This window comes from Microcaecilia unicolor, chromosome 14 (genome assembly GCF_901765095.1).
Source record: "Microcaecilia unicolor chromosome 14, aMicUni1.1, whole genome shotgun sequence".
NCBI lineage: Eukaryota > Metazoa > Chordata > Amphibia > Gymnophiona > Siphonopidae > Microcaecilia > Microcaecilia unicolor.
Genome location: NC_044044.1, coordinates 7,983,760 through 8,003,588, shown reverse-complemented (window position 1 = coordinate 8,003,588; position 19,829 = coordinate 7,983,760). Strand labels below are relative to the sequence as shown.

General features: G+C 43.2%; 1 protein-coding gene across 1 annotated transcript in view; it reads right to left on the bottom strand.

The window, feature by feature from the left end:
* Window positions 1-6,724: 6,724 nt before the first annotated feature.
* Window positions 6,725-19,829, bottom strand: part of LOC115458255 (vomeronasal type-2 receptor 26-like) — a 38,985-nt gene continuing 25,880 nt past the window's right edge. The window contains exon 5 of the mRNA XM_030188117.1: window positions 6,725-7,641. Coding sequence (XP_030043977.1) covers window positions 6,725-7,641 — 917 coding nt within the window. The remainder of the gene's footprint in view (window positions 7,642-19,829) is intronic.

The following is a 19,829-nucleotide window of genomic DNA, read 5'->3' as shown; positions in this document are numbered from 1 at the left end:
TGACCATCAAACATAGCAAAACAGGGCAGATTTCTATGGTCTATGCGATTACATACACTGGCGCTATTAAACCCCCTTGCAGCAGCTCATAGGTTTGCTTGCTGTTCCGCGCAGAGGGAGCAGCAGGGATGGAACGAGCGGACTCGGTCAACAGGCGCGCGGCACCCCCCAGCGGCGTGCACCCAGGGCGGACCGCCCCCCCCCCCCGCTCCCCCCCTTGATATGCCACTGCACATTGAAACTGAGTTTGCTTGGGATAATGTGAGATAAAATGTAGAAAACCTTTTTAAAAACCCCAAACCCGAGGGAATGGATCCTCAGAAGCTTAGCTGAGATTAGGTGGCAGAGCCGGTGGTTGGGAGGCGAGGATATTGCTGGGCAGACTTATACGGTCCGTCCCAGAGCCGGTGGTTGGGAGGTGGGGATAGTGCTGGGCAGACTTATACGGTCTGAGCCCTGAAGAGTACAGGTACAAATCAAAGTAGGGTATACACAAAAAGTAGCACATATGAGTTTATCTTGTTGGGCAGACTGGATGGACCGTGCAGGTCTTTTTCTGCCATCATGTGTTACCTGTTAAGGCACTACCTATCCAGCTGGATGGTGATGGCACAATTGAAAACAAGTTTGGTTGCGTGAAGACTAACTCAAAATAACCTGTTCTGTAGCTGAAAATGTGATCATACCTTGCCTCTGTGGTTATGTTCCATTAATTTGTTAAACGATCAACTGGCTATCTTGAAAGGATTATACAACCTTTGGATGCATGACTAGGGACACAAACATACACTTATTTATTCAATATCACAATTCCTGCTCTAGAGCCACATAACAACCTTTAAGGATGGATAGTGTTCACAATTAACATATAGAGATAAGAGATTTCTATTCTGGCACAGTATAAGTCATAACAAGAACAAAACATAAGAAAACCTATAGACTGCATTAGGGGCTTCTAGCACATTTAGTTATATATAAGCAAAACTGATCTGCATGAAATAAAATATTTATTTTTCTTTTGAGTTTTAAAACCAGTCCGTAATTTCTAACAATCTTATGCTAGCCTCCTCTGGAGAAGAGCCAGTCAAATTTAGGGCAGCACGGGGGCTCGACCCTTCTCTGGAGAGGAACCAATCAAATGTACCATGCCCCCTGTGACGTGATGTTACCATCCTCCTCTGGACAAGAACCAATCAAATTTTTAGCACGCCCCCTGTGACGTGACGTTACCGTCCGCCTCTGGACAAGAACCAATCAAATTTTGGCCAGTACGGGGGCTCCCACTGGTCACGCCCCCTGTGACGTCACGTTACCTTCCTTTGGAGAAGAACCAGTCAAATTTACACCAGTACGGGGGCTCGCCCCTTTTAAGGTGCACGAGATTTTGCGGAAATAGGAGGGTGAGGGAGAATAATCAGTAATCTGCAGCGTTAATTTCCATAAACAGAAAACAAAAAAACAAAACAAATCGGAGGATACATGTAAAATGTTCATATCTCAACGACTGCCAAAAAAAATCTGATGTTTGAAAAATGTTTTGATCGAATCCGGGAAGATCCCGAGGATCCCGCTGTATCCGTTTTTTACCTCTTGCCGGGGGAAACTTTTGAGAGTGCTCTGGAACTGAAGGAAGTCTTGTGAGAGGAACAGGCTTTCAGAGAGACCAAGAGATGCCCTAGGAAACCTTCTTACAACATAAACAGAAGGGAAGGGTGAGGGGGAAATGCTGCACTTGGATAGGAGGGCAGGGAAGGATGAGGGGGAAATATCATAGTAACATAGTAGGTGATGGCAGAAAAAGACCTGTACGGTCCATCCAGTCTGCCCAAAAAGATAAACTCATATGTGCTACTTTATTTGCATACCTGACCTTGATTTGTATCTGCCATTTTCAGGGCACAGACCGTAGAAGTATGCCTAGAGTTACCATATGGCTCCAGAAAAGGGAGGACACATTGATCCAGTCCAGGTTTTGCTTCCATTGAAAGCAATGAAAGTAAAACCCAGACTGGTTCAATCTGTCCTCCTTTTTCTGGAGCCATATGGTAACCCTATTAGCCCCGCCTCCTAACCACCGGTGCTGCAATCCAATCTCTGCTAAGCTTCTGAGGATCCATTTCTTTATTCCTTCATGTTTAACCCACACATTTTTGAATTCCGTTACCGTTTTCATCTCCACCACCTCCCTCGGGAGGGCATTCCAAGAAAACACCAATCTCTGTGAAAAAATACTTCCTGACATTTTTCTTGAGTCTGCCCCCCTTGAAACTCATTTAGATAGGAGGGCAGGGAGAGGGGGAAATGCACATGGATGGAATGGAAGGAAAGGAAGGAAGAGAATGAAAGGCTGCATTTAAAAGGAAGAGAAGAGGAGAGACTGCAAATAAAGGGAAGGTAAGAGTGAAAGCTAGATAGATTTGAGAAGGAGATAGAAGAAAGCTGAATATGAAAGATCAGTGTCAAAGCGACATAAGGCAGGAAGTGAAGAAGAAAGGAGGCCCTGGAAACAGAGTTTAGAGCGCAGACATAGGAAAACAGAACCCGAGATTGGGAACAAGATGATTAGAATAATAAAATCTACAGACAACAAAGGTAGGAAAAATGATTTTATTTTCAGTGTAGTGATTGAATTATGTTGGTGTGGAAAGTTTACATTGATGGCTTTAGTTTGCACTGTACAGGAGAACATACTGTATATTTCTTTCTATTTCTTTGGTGTTGCAGACATGCAGTGTCTGGTATTTCTGCTTTCAGTTTTTGTCTGCATGCTTTCTTGTGGTTCCCTATTTTGTATTATGTGAGAGACATGTTCTGCATCTGCAACTGAGGTGACGGATTCTGCTGGCCTGTGGTGTCTGTGCAGGAATCTATAACAGTCCATCTTGTCCAGTTTCTCAGTAGCAGGTTATATTGGTGCTCTAGAGCCTGTTTTCATAAGTGGGTAGGGTACAGGGCTCTTATGACTTGGTAAATTTCCTGTATAGGTTTTGAGTGCCTTTTTGCAGGGTGTTGTGTTATTTCTCAAAGTGTCTGGCCTGTTTGAAAAATAAAAATGCTCAGGACTAGTGGGATCACCACTTCTGTTGGAGCAGTGCAGGACATACCCAGCCAGTTGGGTTTTACACAATGAATATGCATGAGCGAGATTTTCATACAATGCCTACTTGGTATACAAATCTATCTCATCCATCTTCATTGTAGATATCCCAAAAACCTGAATGACTGGGTATGCCCCAAGGACTGGGTTGAGAAGCCCTGCGGTAGAGTCACCTCACAAACAAAATGCCATGCACTTTAAACAAGTATCTGGCAGTGGAAGGAGCGTGTGCTGTTCCTGAGTTGATTATCATAATTTGAATATTTTTTGTGTGGTCAGTTGTAAGGGGATAGATTCATTGTGGTGGAATATGAAGTTTGTGATACAGAATTGGAGCTTCAAGGTTTATATTGAGATTCTGACAATTCCTGTAAGGAATCCAAACTACACACCCATACAGACCCTTTGCAATACTTGCCATTATATCCTCCCCCCCCCCCCCCCCCCCCTCGGGACTTTGCAACACAGCCTGGATGGGTAGGCTGTTGGAATTCAATACTGTGTACACAATTTGATTCTTTTTTTTCCCCTCCCCCATCTCATATTCAGTTTGAACTAGGTCATGGAAGCATCTTTCGTATCATAAGAGACTCTGCTTAAACAGCAAAGTTAGAAGAGTGGAACGCTTGTGGCTATTCAGGCACAAGTTGATTTTGAATCCTCAGAAAGCTATGGCTGGTTGGATCATGGGTAGGCTTTCCAAACCTCAGTTACCCCTGCTTCTTTAACATCTCAAAAAAGATATAGTGGAATTAGAAAAGGTGCAGAGAAGGGTGACGAAAATGATAAAGGGGATGGGACAACTTCCCTATGAGGAAAGGCTGAAGCGGCTAGGTTTCTTCAGCTTGGAGAAAAGACAGCTGAATTTAGATATGATATAGGTCTATAAAATAATGAGTGGAATGGAAAGGGTAGACGTGAATCATTTGTTCACTCTTTCCAAAAATACTAGGACCAGGGGGCATGTGATAAATCTACAAAGTAGTACATTTAGAACAAATTTAGAACTCAATATCTGGAATTCATTGCCAGAGAATGCATTAAAGGCAGTTAGCTTAGCAGGGTTTAACAAAGGTTTGGGTGGCTTCCTAAAGAAAAAGTCCATAGATCATTATTAAAATGGACTTGGGGAAAATCCACTGCTTATGTCTGGGATAAGCAGCATAAAATGTTTTGCACTTTTTGGGGATCTTTCCTGGTATTTGTGACCTGGATTGGCCTCTGTTGGAAACAGGATGCTGGGCTTGATGGATCTTTGGTTTATCCCAGTATGGCAATACTTATGCATTTCAACTACTCCCATGAACTCATTTTGTTATTTAGGTGTTATTGTAGACTCTGAACTTTCATTTTAAAATCAAGTATCGAGTGTCATAAGAACTAGTTTTCTAGCCCTATGCCATTTCCATTTCCTTCACTGCATTTTGAACCCTTAAACTCTCCATACCTTGGTCCATGCCTTTGCCTTATTATGTATTGATTATTGCAACAATATATATGCTGGAGTAGTCCAGTGTCATATTAAGGGTATACAGATGTTCCAATATACTGCAGCTTATCTGTTATGTGGTGTGAAATGTTTTGATAATGCTTCCCCTGTTTTTCAGTCTACAGTAACTCCCATTTCTTGTTAGGTTTCAATTTAAGATTCTTTGCTGGATACACAAGGTTTACCACTCAGGAATACTATATTACTATTCTCACCGCCTGGTATTACCTCCACCTTGTTGTGCTCGTTTGGAGTTTACCAGGAAATCTGGTTTTCTTCCTTACCCCGCAGTTATGGAATGAATTAGTCTTTCACCATGGCAAGCTATAATTTCCCAAACCTCATAAAGTACCGCAAGCTGCTGCAAGAGGTCACAGCAGCCAATTTGGAAGGGTGTTGCAAGGGGCAGGAGTGAGAGTTGTCCTTCTGCCCGAAGAGACCACTGGAGAGCCATCAGGAATACAGTTAAGCATGAGGGGGCTACCTAGATAGCTTGGTGGTTGGGGGTGGGTGGACTAATTTCTTGCCAAGGGCTGGGTGAGGGGCCGGGAATGAGAGGGCTTTGTCAGGATGGGTGGTAGTGGACTCAGGGGACCAGATTTAAAAATTAAAGCTATGCAGGTGACAATCCAGTATTCAGTGCCAGTACCCGCATCGCTGAGCAGCTTAATTTAAGACAGCTTTGGAGCTGACATAAGTTAGACCACTGAGTGATGAGGGTAGCAGCACTGTATGGGTATTTTCCTGCTATCTCACCTTTGCTGGTTGGAGGCCTCTGTAAGCCTGAACCATCTTTTGCTGAGCTACTATGGATTCTACAGTCTGTGCCCTGAATACAACAGAAACCAGCTTTCTACAAAGGAAAATTACTTTTTGGCACAGCTGTGCTCTTAACTTTATCAAGGACATATGTCTACATGCATTGGCCACCCACCTTGCCTCCCTAGAGCATCCAGAGCAGTGAACGTCTCTCAGGAACAGTGTCTCTGGAAACAACTGTGAACAATGGAGGAGAGATTGCTACAATCAGGCTCATGACTGATAAGTAATTTTAGCTGGATGCTCACAAGCCCTCTTTGTCATGTTCATGGGTTATCTGCTGGACAGATATATGCAATTGGTGATTAGTCCATGTGTCACCTGACTGAGAACAGGGCCAAGGAAGGGGGAGGAGAAAGAAATCAGAATTTCAGGAGGAGAGAAGATAAGAAGATTGGATGGTGGTCTCTCAGAGGAGTTAGAAACCTGTTGGCTTGAACACCAGTGAATTAAATTCCTTGTGATAAAAGCTAACAAGGTTAGTTCAGTTGCGGCTCTGTGGATTTCCCAAAGACTGTGTAACCAGTGCATAGAGCAAAGACAATGAACTTTATTCCTGAACAGGGGTGGGCTCGCAGGTACCCTGCTGGAGTCTCAAAGGAGGAATCAGATTCACCAGCGGAAGTCTGGAACCTATGGCCTGTAAAGGGTGAGAGAAGCAGGATTTTCCTTCCTATAGTACAGGGGTAGTTAGTTTATGGTTGTGGCCTGTAAATGATTAGTTATAAGAGGACCTGTGGTCTTTAGCCTAATTTTGCTGCCAAGTATGTAATCTTATAAGAATATATTACGGGTGTGTAATTCTCATAATCTTCATAATATTTTTGTGTAATACTCAGTCCATAGAGCACAGTATATTTTGGTAGTGTACAGAATTTTGTAACCTGGTTTGCATTTTATCATATTATTATTTTTCTATCTATGATAAATGATGTATTTCCATTTTGGCATTATTCCTTTCATTGGTACAGCCTGTCAGCAGTGCTTAGGGTCCCACAAGAGGTACTGATCATATTCATAGCAAATGAGTCCAAAGTGATTACTACTAAGTGATTTTCTGTTGTCCACCTAAGTACCTCTATAGCACTGAATAATGCTGGCAACCATATAACCATGGGGACCATCCTTGTGTCACCCCCTTGTACCACCCCTGACCTGACCACATTTTTGGTGAACGAGCAGAGATGATATTCAGTGGCACTACCCAGTTTAGTGTCTCTGAATATCAGCAGTTGGGCGGCTCAGAATGATTTAAGCAAGCTGGAGCCTATTTGGCTTGCTTAAATCGCTCTGAACATCAGGTCCAATGTCTTTACAATTTAACTTTGTTTTGAAGTTTTTTTTTTCCCAATTAAATGATCCCTTGTGTTCAGGTCAGGCCTCAGCAGAATAATGTAGCACTTAGGGATAAATATACAGCCCAGTAGCCCAGCATTGGAAGCCAGAATGGCAAATATCTCTACAGCCACCATGTATTTGCCTTTGGTACTCTGATATGCTGGGATAAAGGACACCCAAACACTGCAGAATAACAGCATACTGAAAGTGATATGCTGAGCCTCATTGAAATTGTCAGGCAACTTCCTAACCAGGAAAGCCACAAAAAAACTCAGAAGAGCCAAAAAACCAATGTATCCAATCACACTATAAAATGCAGTGGTGGATCCTTCATTACACTGTAAAATCATCTTCCCTTTTTCAGACTGTGTGTCATAGCCTGGGAATGGAGGAGAAATAAGCAGCCATGTAGTGCATAAAACAATTTCACCCAACGAGCAGATAAAGACTAGGTAGGTGGAGACTCTTGTCCCAACCCACTTGTTTAACCTGCTGCTTGGCTTAGTGGCTTTGAAGGCAAAGAGAACCGTGATAGTTTTTGCCAGCACAGAAGAAACTGCAATTGTAAAAATAATCCCAAAAGACACTTGTCGAAGCAGACAGGTCACTCTTCCAGCAGGGCCAATAAATAACATGGAGCAGAGGAAAGACAGAATGAGGGAGATGAGGAGGATGTAACTGAGATCCCGGTTATTGGCCCTCACAACAGGAGTGTCTCGGTTTTTAATAAAGATTCCAAAAATCATAGCTGTGATGATGGAGAAGAGAATAGCAATGGAAGCCAAAACTGTTCCCAAAGGATCATCATAGGACAGGAATTCTACAACTCTGAGGAGACACTGATCCTTCTTCTCACTCGGCCATTGATCTTCAGGGCACTTTACACAGTTCTCTGCATCTATGGAAGATAATACATATTAACTTTTACTGTCTAAATATTTACATATGATCCATTCAGATATTTTAAGAAAAGGGCAAGACTAGTGTAGATGTACAATGATATTGCTGTGTGAAAATTGAATAAAAATTTAAACATACTTTAGTCTCTATAATCTGTAAATCAGCCTTTCTGTTTAATCATGCTTTTGGAGCTTCTGTAGAGTTTAGCTTTATTTCTCTATTTTGTTTTGCTGGTGATGCTGGAGGAGTAGGCTTTCTTCCTTCTATCTGCTCTTCTCTGCTGTAGAAATTTTCACAAGCTCAAACTTGTTTTTTATCTGTGGTCATAGACCTGATCAGTGAAAGTTCAACTCCTCCACATGTTACATCAGCTGGAATGGACCATAGAAACAGGTCTAGCAAAAGGTCTATTCAAATGACTCACCTAAGGGTGAGAACTTCTTGCATCTACTTCCTTTTGATTATATAAATATTTTGTCATTTAACAATATTCAAAAACATACTAACTACCAGGCTTGAATATTGACCCAACAGAGTTTATTCCTCACTTTCCAAATGTAATACCTGGCAGTCTTTTCATCTGCAATGTCTACTGGTACTTTTGTACCCATGCCCACCACAAGGGAACTGATTAGGGATGTGCATTTATTTAATGTTAAATGAGAAATATAAATGACATTTCCCATGTCATCTCTAACCAGAAAAAATAGGACCAACACAAAGAAAGTTCATTTTGTTTTCTTGTAGTGTTACTAGTTGCCAGGCATGAGCCAGCCTCAAACTAGTGACCATTGAGTTGGAAGCGCTGTCTCCCAGAAGAAGTTTTTTCTGCCTTTTTAGCCTCTGACTGTGTCCTGCATTTATGGAAATCTTATTTCCTCTTTCCTAATTGCCACAGATGACAGGCTTGGGTATTTTTTAGTCACCGCTCGGCTTCTTTGCTGCTTCTACAGTCTTGTTTTCTTATCCATCTATGGATTTGGTTCCATTTTTTGCCTTGCTTCCTGATACCTCAGGATTCTAGCTTCTTGTTAGGCTCTTTCAGTAATCCTTGTTTGCCATTTTTTTTCTTAGATTCACATCTGGGAGGTACAGGGACATTCAAGCATACCTTGAGCAATCCTAGATTTTGTCTTGGTGTTGTCTAGTTTACAAACCTGAGAATGTTCTGTCTATTAGCTGCCCACACCCTGTCTAGGGACTCTCTGAATGAACCAGCTAAAGTAATGGTATTGATAGATTGTTCAATCACCTAATTAAAAAAATCTAATAGAAGGACTCTGCTAAATCTGAGTATCTGTGAATAGCTTAAACAGCGATGTCAAGTTACCCGATTCCAGGAAGGAGACTTTTTGGACAGTCTTGGTTTTAAATGTCAGCAATCAATAAGGGAAACAGGTGGAAACACAACTTCAAGAGATCATTCGCCAGACGTATCTCTCTCTTGGCTTCTTTCAGTTTCCTCCGGTATGCCTTTCCGGGTTCGGCTTCTTGAGTTTTGGTGTATTTCATGAACGCCAACTCTTTAGCCTTTATTTTCTCGGCCACTTGCTTGGAGAACCATATCGGTTTCCTTTTTCTCTTGCTTTTATTTACTCTCCTTACGTAAAGCTTGTGGCTCTATTTCTAGCTTTTTTCAGCCTGGACCACTGTCCTTCCACTTCTTGTTCGTTCTCCCAGCCTATCAGTTCCTTCCTCAGGTATTCCCCCATTTTACTAAAATCAGCACGCTTGAAATCTAAGACTTTGAGTTTTGAGTGGCCACCCTCCACTTCAGCTGTCATATCGAACCAAACCGTTTGATGGTCACTGCCGCCCAGGTGGGAACCCACTCGGACATTTGATACACTATCCCCATTTGTGAGCACCAGATCCAGCGTCGCTCCCTCCCTTGTGGGTTCCGTCACCATTTGTCTGAGCAGAGCACTTTGTAAAGCATCCACTATCTCTCTACTTCTTTCCGATTTCAACAGGGATATATATATATATATTTTTTTAACAAGGATTGGTGTACAGTCTCCCTCCTTGAACTGCTCCAGACACTTAGTCCAAAGAATTTTATTTTCCCATGTTCCTAGCACTGTATGACACGGGGATTGTATTCTGGAACCCTTGTTTAAAAATATATATATATATCCCTGTTGAATTCTTAGAACTACAATCCTGAATTGTGTGAAATTCACCATTTTTATTATACTATCAGAGACTTTTACCAAGCTTACTCCATATCTTGGTTATCCATTTCAGAACTTCTGTGAAACTATCTCAAAGAATATAAAGAGTGCTATTAACTCCTTTGCATGGAAACCTTTTATAACTTTTCAAGAAATTTCTGAGCTTTTCTTTGAAAAAATTGATGGCACTCCAAGCCATTAGCAGAGCTGCCAAACTGTCCAGCTCCAAGAGGGAGATTTTTGATCAGTCCTGGCTATTTGACAAGCCTATCATGTTGTATTATGGGACCTGCAGCATGTATTTCAATGGGTAGAATCAGGAAATATAAATCCCAAACATCTTTGGGGTGCAAGTTCAGAACTAGAATAGGCTAAAAAAATCTCCATCCTGAAAGTGGTAACTTGATAGCTCTGCTTTAAAAATATTCCTTATGAGGTGTCTTAAGTGATTCCTAGCATACCCAGAGGAGGGATGTTTTTACAGACTAGGCCCAGGTGGACTTTATTTGCCAGCTTCTCAAGCGAAAAAAAAAGTCATGCTGGGTTACTTCCTTGTTGAATGAGAACAGCCCACTTCTGTACAACCTAAAAGACTTTGTAACTGCCATGATCCTCATGTTTGGGGTGACCTCAAGTGCTCCAAAGATTCAAAATATGTGACTTTAAGTTGTGTTTCAAAGCCAGTTCCCTCTAAGACTCCTGGTATTGCAGTCCACATTGTACCAACCATTGTTTCAGTGTATCCTGCTTTCAAGACTTCAACTCCTAGTATTCCTATCCAGAGGCTACAGCTATATTTGCTTCAGTGCAATAGGGCTTGAAGCGAATGTAATTGTTTCTGGTCTGATACTACACAAATAGAATCCTTGTTAGGAGCCATGTAGGGGGTGATATATTGCCTGATGCTTGTGCCAGGCAGGTCAATGGAAGTTGAGATTGGTCGGATGATGCTCTTAGGTGGGTATGGCTTGACATCTGGATTTGGGGGTTTTATCAGAGGGTTTGTCTCAAAATGTAAAGGGTTGCATATGTGTTTGCATGCCAAGTGGTGCTTAGATGGCAACTCTGGCTGTATCAAATAAGGCCAGTGCTAGGCTGGCTTCTTTGATCTGAGTCCTGCATACAGCAATCCAGTTTAGGATGGGTTGAAGAGAGCTTTGACGGAAACTCCAGTAATTTGGAATGTGAGGACAGTGCCAGGCAGACTTTTACGGTCTGTGTTCCGCAAATGACAAAGATTCGGAAAGGCTGGAGTGTGCTTTTATGACAACTCTAGTTGATATCCATAAATACATATTTTACAGTATATTCACTTTGGATGGTTGTTCAGTCATTGTTGTCTCGTTTCAATTATTGTAACCTTTCTTTGATCGGCTGCTCTAAAACTTTACTTAATCAATTACAGAACACTGCAGTTAGGCTTATCTATGGTTTAACTGGATCTGACTCAGGGCATAGATATTAGTCCCTGTTACATTGGTTGCCCGTTAAGACACAGATTGATCCATCCATACTGATGATCCATCTCCCTTATCTATCTGAGCTATGACAAGAGATCCTCCGGACTGTTTAAGCATATTAGACATGAGCTTCCTAGATTTATTCCCATGAAGATACAGTTGCTACTTATAATACTTTATTGATGTCATCGCCCTATCATGCAAAAGCTCATTTAGAGATGTTTGAAGGGCGAGCAGGGAATTACGTATTTGAGCAGTCGGATTCTTCCCATACTGAATTTGTAGTTTAATTAACTGTTTTTCTATCCTCAAGATTTCTCTATCCCTAGCTTTGCGTTTAAAGGAGGAACATGTCAAAATCTCCCCCCACAACACTGCTTTAGCCACCTCCCAATATAATAGCAGTTGATATATGTGATCCTCATTATGAAATTGATAATCCACCCACTTATGAAGTAACTGTGCTCGAAACAGGGTAATCCCAAGGACTGTAGGGGTTTTCTCAATCATTGTGAGATAATTTTTGAACTCCAGTCTCGAGACTTTCCTTCCAATAGAACCCGGATAGCTTATATTATGTTATTGTTGTCCGGGTAAGCTTTAGCCTGGGCGTCCCCTCTTTGGGAGAAGAACGATCCGGTGCTTCATGATCTCCTCAGTTTCCTGGACCAATTTAAATGAGTGTTCGAAGAGCCTGGGAAAGTTACCTCTGCAACTTCGGCACTCTTGAGATTAAAGCAGGGAACGCAGACTTTGGGCGACTAGGCCATTCGGTTCCGCACTCTGGCTTCTGAGTTAACCTGGAATAATGAGAGTCTGGTTGCGACCTTCTGGCAGGGGTTGGCGCCCCAAATTAAGGATGAGATGGCTGGCCGTGACCTTCCTACCGGGTTGGATGATCTGATTAGACTCTGCACTACGATTGATATTCGATTCCAAGAGCGTAGCCGAAAACGACGTTCCTTAGAAAGGGTGGGGATTAAAACATCTAGCCCTCAGTGTGTGCCACCGACTGTTAGTGGCCAGGAGGCCTCTCCCCTACCACCCGCAGAACCTATGCAATTAGGACATACTTCCTTCACGATTTAAGAGAAACAGAGGCGTTGGATCCTCAACCTTTGCCTTTCTTGTGGTGATACTGGACACTATGCGGCCAGGTGCCCACTTAAACCTGCACCCTTGGATCAGGGTCTGAAGGCAGGCACTATAGTAAACCTATCTTCTGGCATTCTTCGTACCCAATTCCTAGTGCCAGCAGTGATCGATCTTGGTCACAGAAGAGGAAACTGCCCATCTTCTCTCCTCGAAATGCACCACCTGTTCCTCAGATCCCATCTCCACCAACTTACTTAACACCATCTCTCCTACTATCACCCCCCCCCCCCCATCTGTCATATCCTCAACCTCTCTCTCTCTCCACTGCAACTGTCCAGGACACCTTCAAGCATGCTGAAGTCACACCACTCCTCAAAAAAAATCACTAGACCCTACCTGTCCCTCCAACTACCGCCCCATTTCCCTCCTACCCTTCCTCTCCAAGATACTTGAATGCGCCGTTCACAGCCGTTGCCTTGATTTCCTCTCCTCTCATGCCATCCTCGATCCGCTTCAATCCGGCTTTCGCCCCCTACACTCGATAGAAACGGCACTATCTAAAGTCTGCAATGACCTGTTCCTCGCCAAATCCAAAGGTCACTACTCCATCCTCATCCTCCTCGACCTATCCGCCGCTTTTGACACTGTCAATCACAACTTACTTCTTGACACACTGTCCTCTTTTGGGTTCCAGGGCTCTGTCCTCTCCTGGTTCTCCTCTTATCTCTCCCATCATACCTTCAGAGTACACTTCTCCACCCCTATCCCGCTCTCTGTTGGAGTTCCTCAGGGATCTGTCCTTGGACCCCTTCTTTTTTCAATCTACACCTCTTCCCTGGGCTCGCTGATCTCATCTCATGGTTTCTACTATCATCTTTATGCTGATGATACCCAGTTATATCTCTCCACACCAGACATCACTGCGGAAAACCAGGCCAAAGTATCGGCCTGCTTATCCGACATTGCTGCCTGGATGTCCAACCGCCACCTGAAACTGAACATGGCCTAGACCGAACTTATTGTCTTCCCACCCAAACCCACTTCTCCTCTCCCTTCACTCTCTATCTCAGTTGATAACACCCTCATCGTCCCCGTCTCATCTGCCCGCAACCTCGGTGTCATCTTCGACTCCTCCCTCTCCTTCTCTGCGCATATCCAGCAGCTAGCCAAGACCTGTCGCTTCTTCCTCTATAACATTAGCAAAATTCACCCTTTCCTCTCTGAGCACACCACCCGAACTCTCATCCACTCTCTCATTACCTCTCGCCTTGACTACTGCAACCTACTCCTCACTGGCCTCCCACTTAGCCATCTATTCCCCCTTCAGTCCGTTCAGAACTCTGCTGCATGTCTTATCTTCCGTCTCGAACGATATACTCATATCACCCCTCTCCTCAAGTCACTTCACTGGCTTCCGATCAGGTACCGCATACAGTTCAAGCTTCTCCTACTAACCTACAAATGCACTCGATCTGCAGCCCCTCCTTACCTCTCTGCCCTCATCTCCCCTTACGTTCCTCCCCGTAACCTCCGCTCTCATGACAAATCCCTCCTTTCAGTACCCTTCACCACCGCCAACTCCAGGCTCCGCCCTTTCTGCCTCGCCTCACCCCATGCTTGGAACAAACTCCCTGAGCCCATACGCCAGGCCCCCTCCCTGACCATTTTCAAATCATTGCTCAAAGCCCACCTCTTCAATGTCGCCTTCGGCACCTAACCACTACACCTCTACTCAGGAAATCTAGACTGCCCCAACTTGACATTTCATCCTTTAGATTGTAAGCTCCTTTGAGCAGGGACCGTCCTTCTTTGTTAATTTGTACAGCGCTGCGTAACCCTAGTAGCACTCTAGAAATGTTAAGTAGTAGTAGTAGCATACCGAAGTTTTTCTGGACTCCGGGGCCGGTGGGAACTTTATAGCCGAGTCCCTGGTCCATCAATTTAACATCTCAATACAAGAATTACCTAAGACCATCCCGCTCTTTTTAGTGTATGGGCGCATTCAAGGTTATGTAAGCACCCAGACGGGCCCGGTGAGCTTGTGTAGTGGTGGTCACAGAGAAAACATTTCCCTATACGTCCTCCAGTCAGCCATGCAACCCATTGTGTTGGGTCTACCTTGGCTACAGAGACACAATCCGATCCTAGACTGGGAAAAGGGTGAGATCTTGGACTGGGATGAGTCATGCAGGGAACTTTGTCGGGGGTTCCTGATGTCGGGGGTACTGACAGTGAACAGCAGGACCAAGAATCTGATGCTTGGACAGATATTAATGACTCACAGTCCCAGGACTCTGATGCTGCTGCAGTTGGTCTGAACTGCGTTTACATTTTACCCCAGATCAGTCAGTTCCAAGCTGGAGCCCGCAAGGTGTCCAACCCCCAGATTCCCTCCAACGGGGGCTCTAAGAAGATGCCTCGAGGCGGGTTGTCTCGCTCCTTATCTCGAAGACACAGCTCAGGTCTTAAGGTTCAGGACAGTCCTGATATTCGGAGATCTACGGGCTTGCAGTGTAATTCACAGCAAACCATGGCCTGTAGCCCTACTTTAGTGCTGGGTACTCGATCCGACTCTGTTGACAAAGTCCAGCCTGGTCCTCGACCGACCATCTCACGACCCGCACCTAGTACTGTGGTCGTGGATCATTCGCCTAAACTCACCAGCAGATATCCATGGAAACCTAGAACCTCCGAGAAGTACGGGGAGGCCTTGAGGGGGAGGTACTGTTACGATTTTGCCCATGTTTCAGGCTCTCATTCATCTCGCCCCCTGCTGGCGAGACCTGGTGGCTGCTGAGGACTAACTACTTGCCATTTCCCATGTTCGAGAAGTCAGTCCGGTCCGGGTTATCCAGCCTTCCAGACTGGCTTGGGATTTTTGGAACTAAGCAGCACCCTTACCTGGTGAACTCCCTTGTTGTTTGCCTTTATTAACCACCTGGAAGCTTTCTAGTTTGCCTTGCAGCAGAGGTCCTCAGTGGAGTCTTAGACTGTGAGAGTTTTGTTGCAGTGCTACCTTGCTACTTTTCATGTCAGCTAGACTTTGTCTGTTTTCTGATTTATCCTACTGCTTGCTGCCTGCCCCAGACCCAGCTTGTTCACTGGCTTATTCTTCTGCTGCTGTCTGCCCAAGACCTTGTTTGATTCGTGGACGTTTCTCCTGCTCGCTGCCTGTGCTTCTGTTCCAGTCCAGTCCTGCCCTGTTCGGTAAGTCCTGCTGGCCGCCTGCAGCCAGGGGCTCAACTCCTGGTGAATAGCGGCTAAGCGCAGGTGAAGACTAGGGTTCCTGCTTTGCCTGGTCCAGCTAGTTGCCTTTGCTGCTACTCCTGTCCAGCTACTCCAGTCCGGTCTGTGTCTTGCTGCCTGTTGGAGGGGTTCTCCTGCCACTGCCGGCCATCGGTAGTGGTCCAAGGGCTCACTGTGACAGGCGTGGAAGCGTGACACTTGAATATGATGTCAGTCATAAATCCAAATCTAGGGTATAAATCTTGCCTAACTTGTTTAAAGTCCATGTTGGCATTCTGATACTCTCTTGAGGTTGTGAGAAATTCTTCTTCTTTAAAAAAGTGGAGTTAGAGAGTATGTAATTTTTGTCCACTACTCATATTATTGAATATGTCAGCAATGTATTTTTAAAATTGTAAATTCTAAAAGTAAAATATTAATAATTGCTTTTTCACATGAAGCTCCAAATCTGAGTCACACCAGGAATAGGTACAGTGTCTCGATTTCATTGCTTGGTTCTCGTGTCTATTGCAGAATGATGTCCACGAAGCATCCAAGACTGAACGTATTTTGTTGGCCCAACTATTTTGATGAACATCAGTGCTGATATTGTGGTTACCAACAAAGAAAATCTTGATGGAGTCACAATAAGGTTCATCTGTGAAAAACCTCGCTCACACTCACTTGAGGAAATTGGAATGGTGTCAAGATTAAGCTTTAAACGCAATAATTTATCTGGAATTGTTTTTTCACTCAGATATTCTCGGAGTCCGTGAATCATCTCCCTTTCATTCAGGTGGAACCTTTTGAATAAATTTCTTATTTCTGTTTCACAAAATGTTAAATGCTTCTGGATGTCCTCTTGCCACTGTTTGGGATCAAGCACTTTGACCCATTTAGGTAGATCAGCTTCTTCATCATCAAGCAATCTGTTTGCTATAAAGATTTTCAGGTTTTCATAAAATGCATCTGGACAGATTGGAGGGTCATCTTTCCTATCTTTTCGGTGGAGGGCAGTCCCTTTGAATATGAGACTACTGGCAGCAGTAATTGATGTTTTGTAGTAAGGTCCAGGATTTTGTGTTCTCTCTTCACAAATTTGAATGAGACTTTTAATTTTGTTGTTTGCTCTGTACAGGTCCATATTACATTCTTGTAGATCTAGGCTTAGTTCAGATAGGATTAATGTGTGATGCACTTCAAGAACTAAGTCTAACACACATTCTACAGATGTAATTTTCCTTTGTAGACCATCATACATGCTTCTGTCTTTACTACTACTACTATTTAGCATTTCTATAGCGCTACAAGGCATATGCAGCTCTGCACAAACATAGAAAGACAGTCCCTGCTCAAAGAGCTTACAATCTAATAGACAAAAAATAAAGTAAGCAAATCGAATCAATTAATGTGTACAGGAAGGAGGAGAGGAGGGTAGGTGGAGGCAAGTGGTTACGAGTCAAAAGCAATGTTAAAGAGGTGGGCTTTCAGTCTAGATTTAAAGGTGGCCAAGGATGGGGCAAGACGTAGGGGCTCAGGAAGTTTATTCCAGGCATAGGGTGCAGCGAGACAGAAAGCGCGAAGTCTGGAGTTGGCAGTAGTGGAGAAGGGAACAGATAAGAAGGATTTATCCATGGAGCGGAGTGCACGGGAAGGGGTGTAGGGAAGGACGAGTGTGGAGAGATACTGGGGAGCAGCAGAGTGAGTACATTTATAGGTTAGTAGAAGAAGTTTGAACAGGATGCGAAAACTGATAGGGAGTCAGTGAAGCGACTTGAGGAGAGGGGTAGTATGACTAAAGCGACTCTGGTACAATTGTTCTTAGCTTCTTCACATATTGCAGAAACAGATCGAAAACTAGACACTACCCAGCGAGTGTTTAAAATCTGACCAATTTTCAAAAGCTGAATATCTAGTGGCTTACATTATACCGTAAAGGTATTATGTAAGCCACATTGAGCCTGCAAATAGGTGGGAAAATGTGGGGTACAAATGTAACAAATAATAATAATAGTGTATTTGCACACAATTGTAATTCTCTACCATTTTTCAGCGAAGCATGGTACAGCACATATAGCTTATCAATGAATGATTTGAATCTATTTATTCCTTAAACTGCTTTTACAGCATCATGGACTCACAATTCTAATTTGTGCTTAGCACAATTCCATACAAGAACTGAAGGAAATTTGTCTTTTAGCATTTTTTAACTCCACCATGAGCCCCCAACGTTACATTTGCTCCATCACAAGCAACAGAAACCAAATAATCCTGCAGGTATTCCTCTGTCATACCAATAGACTTGAGATTATGAAGCAAAGAGCTGAAAATTCCTTTTGCTGTTATATCTGGTAATTCAATCAAATCAAGAAATAAATATACTGGTGCAGGCATTCCGCAATCTGTGATAAATACCCGGACCTATACAATCAATGTGGATTTTTGACTAAGGGTTGTTCCTTCCATCAATTATTAATGATATTTTACTTTTAGAATTTACAATTTTTTGAAACAAGTTTTTTCTCATTCCACTACTAATATGATGAACAATGTTGATGCATGCATTTGTAGAGTGACGTATGTGGCCCATGTCAAGACCTTTAAGTTCCTGTACATCTATTTCAGCTTCAACATTTTTAAAGGACTGGTTCTTCTTTACCACTTTGTAAGCTGAGTGAAAGATTTTGGCAATTATCTCTTTCTCACGACCAATAGATTTTATACATACGTTCTCTAGCACCTCTTTGTTGGCTTCTGCCACCAATTTCAAAGCAGCTTTATGAGATGAACTTTCCTTGTGGTCAGATAATTTCTTACGTAGGGATGTTAGCTGCTGCTGTTGTGTTTCACCAAAATAAGTGATTTCATTATTGGCCCACTCTTTTGATATTTTTATTCCCATCTTTTTCTCAATACCAAGAATTCCAACTTTTTGACATGGCTTACAACCAAGTTTTTTTTATTTTGTATAGAGAGCCAATCATATTTTTGGCAAAATTCATTCTTTTGTTCTAAAGTCCAACAAGTAGGCCAATGATTGTCATTATTTTGTTGTGCAATACAAGACGATGATGAAGCAAGTACTTCAGGCTCATTGATTTCGTCTTCATTATCGACTAATTTCCTTTTAGTAGGTATAGGAGATGAAAAGTAACTTATGATTTTTGTCATCATAAACAATTTCTGTAGGCTGTTACAGCTCCAATACACCCAAATGACACAAACCAGACTAGCACTCAGACTGGGAAATAGCAGAAAAGTCTTGTCAAATCTGAACCACACATGTAATCAAAATCTTAGAACCTAACAAACCTCACATGTCATAAAGGCACTAAACTCTGATTCTGGACAAAGGTTCTATTTTTGTTGGACAGTCCATAAAGACACTATCTTCCACTACTTAACAAAATACTCCCTATCCATTCCCATATGCCAGCATCAGCTCTTCCCTTCAAAAAAATATAAACAGGATGGAGTCAGACCAAAGGGCAACTACTAAAATGGTCAGCATGCAAACCACCTGGGCAGGACAAAGCACTAAGGCAAGAACCAGGTAAGGCAGGGCTGGAGCTGTAGACCAGCAGGGTTGTAACTGAAGCTGAAGACAAGCAGGGTTGAAGCAAGCAGGTCTGGAACTGAAGATCAGGTCAGGAAAAGCAGGTCAAATGAAATAGGAGACAACATAAGTCCAGGCATTTACAACTAGGCAGGATACCTGGTGACCTGGAATGAGGCTTGGAATGCACTTCAGAACATAGCAGGGGCACCAGGGAGAGGCTAGAATACTGGGACATCAGACTGAGTCTTGGATAATCTCTGGAAGGAGGCGTGAAAAACAGGGAAATGGTAGCAAATGTATCATTGCAAGAGTAACATACTGCCAGGGAGATAGTCTGGAGAAGCTGTGGAGCCCGACTACCAGAAGGAAAGGTGAGTTGGGACATGGGGGTAGGGCCATGACATCCCTGGGTCAAAGGCCTCCTGGTGCTTGCTAGTATCTTCATCAAGAATTCCTTCTTGATGCTGTAGAAGCCCAATGATTGTTGTAGTCCTCCAAACATGTCTTCTACCTGGGATGTGCCTCTGAAAGAATGAAAAGGAATCTACACATAGAAAAACATTGCTGATGATGGAGGAGTGGCCTATTGGTTAGGGTGGTGGACTTTGGTACTGAGGAACTGAGTTCAATTCCCACTTCAGGCACAGGCAGCTCCTTGTGACTTTGGGCAAGT